Genomic DNA, 2,500 nt, shown 5'->3' on the forward strand with positions numbered 1-2,500 from the left:
TGGCTTTTATTTCACAATCTATCCATCTATCTATCTATCTATGTATGTATATATATATATTATATATTTATATTATATATATATATATATATATATATATATATTATATATAATATATGTGTATATATGTATATGTATGTATGTATGTATGTATGTATATATATATATATATATATATCTATATCTATATCATCTATCTATCTTTCTATGTATATATATATATATATATATATATATATATATATATATATATATATAATATATTTATATATATATATATATATATATATATATATATATATATATATATTATATATATATACATATACATTCCCACACATATATGTGTGTGTGTTCTAAGCAAAATTCTCTTCTCTTTCGTTGTCCTGACGGAGGCCTCACCTTTACCATTTAGTCTACCCATCTGTAGACCGGTCTACCCGCGCCCTCTTAATCTAGTGAACAATTTGTTATCAAAGTGGACTTTTTTTTAGAGTTTGAACTTTAAAGTTGTAGTTTAAAACTCAAAACATTTTTTAATCATTATATTTGAATAAATTGTATAAGGAACATTGTTCTGTATCATTTGATGTACTTCTATAGTATGTGATCTTACATAGAATACTTCTATCGTATATGATATATTTCATAATCTTGGTATAAACCAGTTTTCGATGAATAGCGCCTGTTCTAAATAAAAACTAGCCGTTACTAGTCCTATCGCTCTCCTATTCGGAAATAGAATATCAAAATTTTCAACCAGTGTTAATGAATCGTTTTGTGAGCACATGGATCGCTTTAATTGGCTAAAACAGATCGCTTCCCCCAAAAAAGTTAAGAACTAATATTATTATCTACAAAGCCGACATCATACATATATAGTATATATCATGTATTAAACCATCCTCATACATAGTACCATACACCGCAATAATAACCACCATCAATGTACCACATAATCACTGAACAGTTTATATCCTATTAAACAGATAAAAGGAACACTTTTTGCTCCTGGACTCACCTAGCGTCGCCAAAAGGTTCTTGTAGGTGACCCAAATGCCATAGTCACTCGCCTGCCAGTGCAACACGTGCCGGGTGAAGAGATACATGTATGCCCCTGTGGAGGAAAAGGACACGTATGAGGGAAGATCTTCAAACATGGAGTGAAAAAAAAGATTAATTCATAGAGTATTAAAAACATGCGAGTAGCTTGGATCAAGGAACGGTGAGGGGAGGGAGAGGGAGGAGATAGAAAGAGAAGGGAGGGGAGGGAGAGGGAGGAGATGGAAAGAAAAGGTGGGGGGGGATGAGGGAGGAGATGGAAAGGGGAGGGAGGGGAGGGAGAGGGAGGAGATGGAAAGGAACGGCGAGGGGAGGGAGAAAGAGGAGATGGAAAGAGAAGGGAGGGGAAGAGGAAGGGAAGAAAAGGGAGGGGAAGGGAAAGGGAGGAAGGTGAAGGAAAAAAAAGAGAGGGGAAGGGAGGGGGAAGGAAAATGAGGGAGAGAGAGAAAGAGGGAGGAGGATAAAGGGAAAATGGAGGTAAGGGGAGGGACAGAGGAAGGGAGAGGATGGGAGAGGGAAGAAAAGGAAAAACAAAGGAAAGGGAAAGGGAAGGGAAGGGAGGAGAATGAAGGGCAAATAGAGGTAATGAGGGGGACAAAAGAAGAGAGAGAGAGAAAGGGAGAGGGGAAGGGGAGGGACGGAGGAGGGCGAAGGGAAAAAAGAGGGTATAAGAGAGAGAGGAAGGGATGAGAATTGGAAGATAGAAAAAAATAATGACACCGAAAATTCCCTTTGGTTGGAAACAATCTTAAAGAATTCCCCGTAAATCCAATGGAATTACAAGCCACTAAGGAGTAAATGAGCTGAAAAATGCCAGACATCTTCATCTTACAGACAGGACAAGTCAAACACACGCGAACACTCATAAGGCAAAAAGATAATTTTTCTTATGCATTTTCTCCGTTTTTGTTTCATATCTATTTGGTTTCCTTTGTTCATGAAATTCGAGAGAGAGAAGGAGAGAGAGCGAGACAGGGAGAGAGAGAGAGAGAGAGAGAGAGAGAGAGAGAGAGAGAGAGAAAGAAAGAGAATGAAATAGAGAGAGAGAGAGAGAGAGAGAGAGAGAGAGAGAGGTATCTTTCCCTCTTCCTCAATTCTTCTCCATTATCCTCCTCCTCCTCCTTCTCTGCTCCCTACCTTTACCTTCTTCCCCCTCCCCTTCCTTCGCCCCCCCCCTTCCTCTTTATCTTCCGCATTCATCCTTCTAGCTGTTCGTGACATCCGGGTATGAATGCTATCACCTCCTCACCCCCCCCCCTCCCGAAGACCACCACTAACCCCTCCCTCCTGCCATCTCTCCTTCTCCTCCCTCTTTTGCCCCCTCGTTCCTCCCCCCAAAGTTTAACCCCCAAATTCCCTCCCCACCTCCCTCCCCCTCCTTCCTCTCTTCTACCTCCCTTCCCTCCCCACCCCCTCTCCCCCACCCAACTCTTACCAT

The 2,500-nt window shown here is 40.0% G+C and overlaps 1 protein-coding gene across 1 annotated transcript in view; it reads right to left on the minus strand.

Moving 5' to 3' along the window:
• The window catches only part of LOC122248581 (putative peptidoglycan muropeptide transporter SLC46), a 44,548-nt gene that overhangs the window by 26,970 nt on the left and 15,078 nt on the right, over positions 1-2,500 (minus strand). Inside the window, exon 2 of the mRNA XM_086530750.1 lies at positions 1,022-1,117. Within this exon, the coding sequence (XP_086386876.1) occupies positions 1,022-1,117 (96 nt within the window). The remainder of the gene's footprint in view (positions 1-1,021; positions 1,118-2,500) is intronic.

The sequence above is a fragment of the Penaeus japonicus genome, unplaced genomic scaffold, assembly GCF_977035675.1.
Source record: "Penaeus japonicus unplaced genomic scaffold, GWHDUDI00000001_assembly GWHDUDI00000034, whole genome shotgun sequence".
Taxonomy (NCBI): domain Eukaryota; kingdom Metazoa; phylum Arthropoda; class Malacostraca; order Decapoda; family Penaeidae; genus Penaeus; species Penaeus japonicus.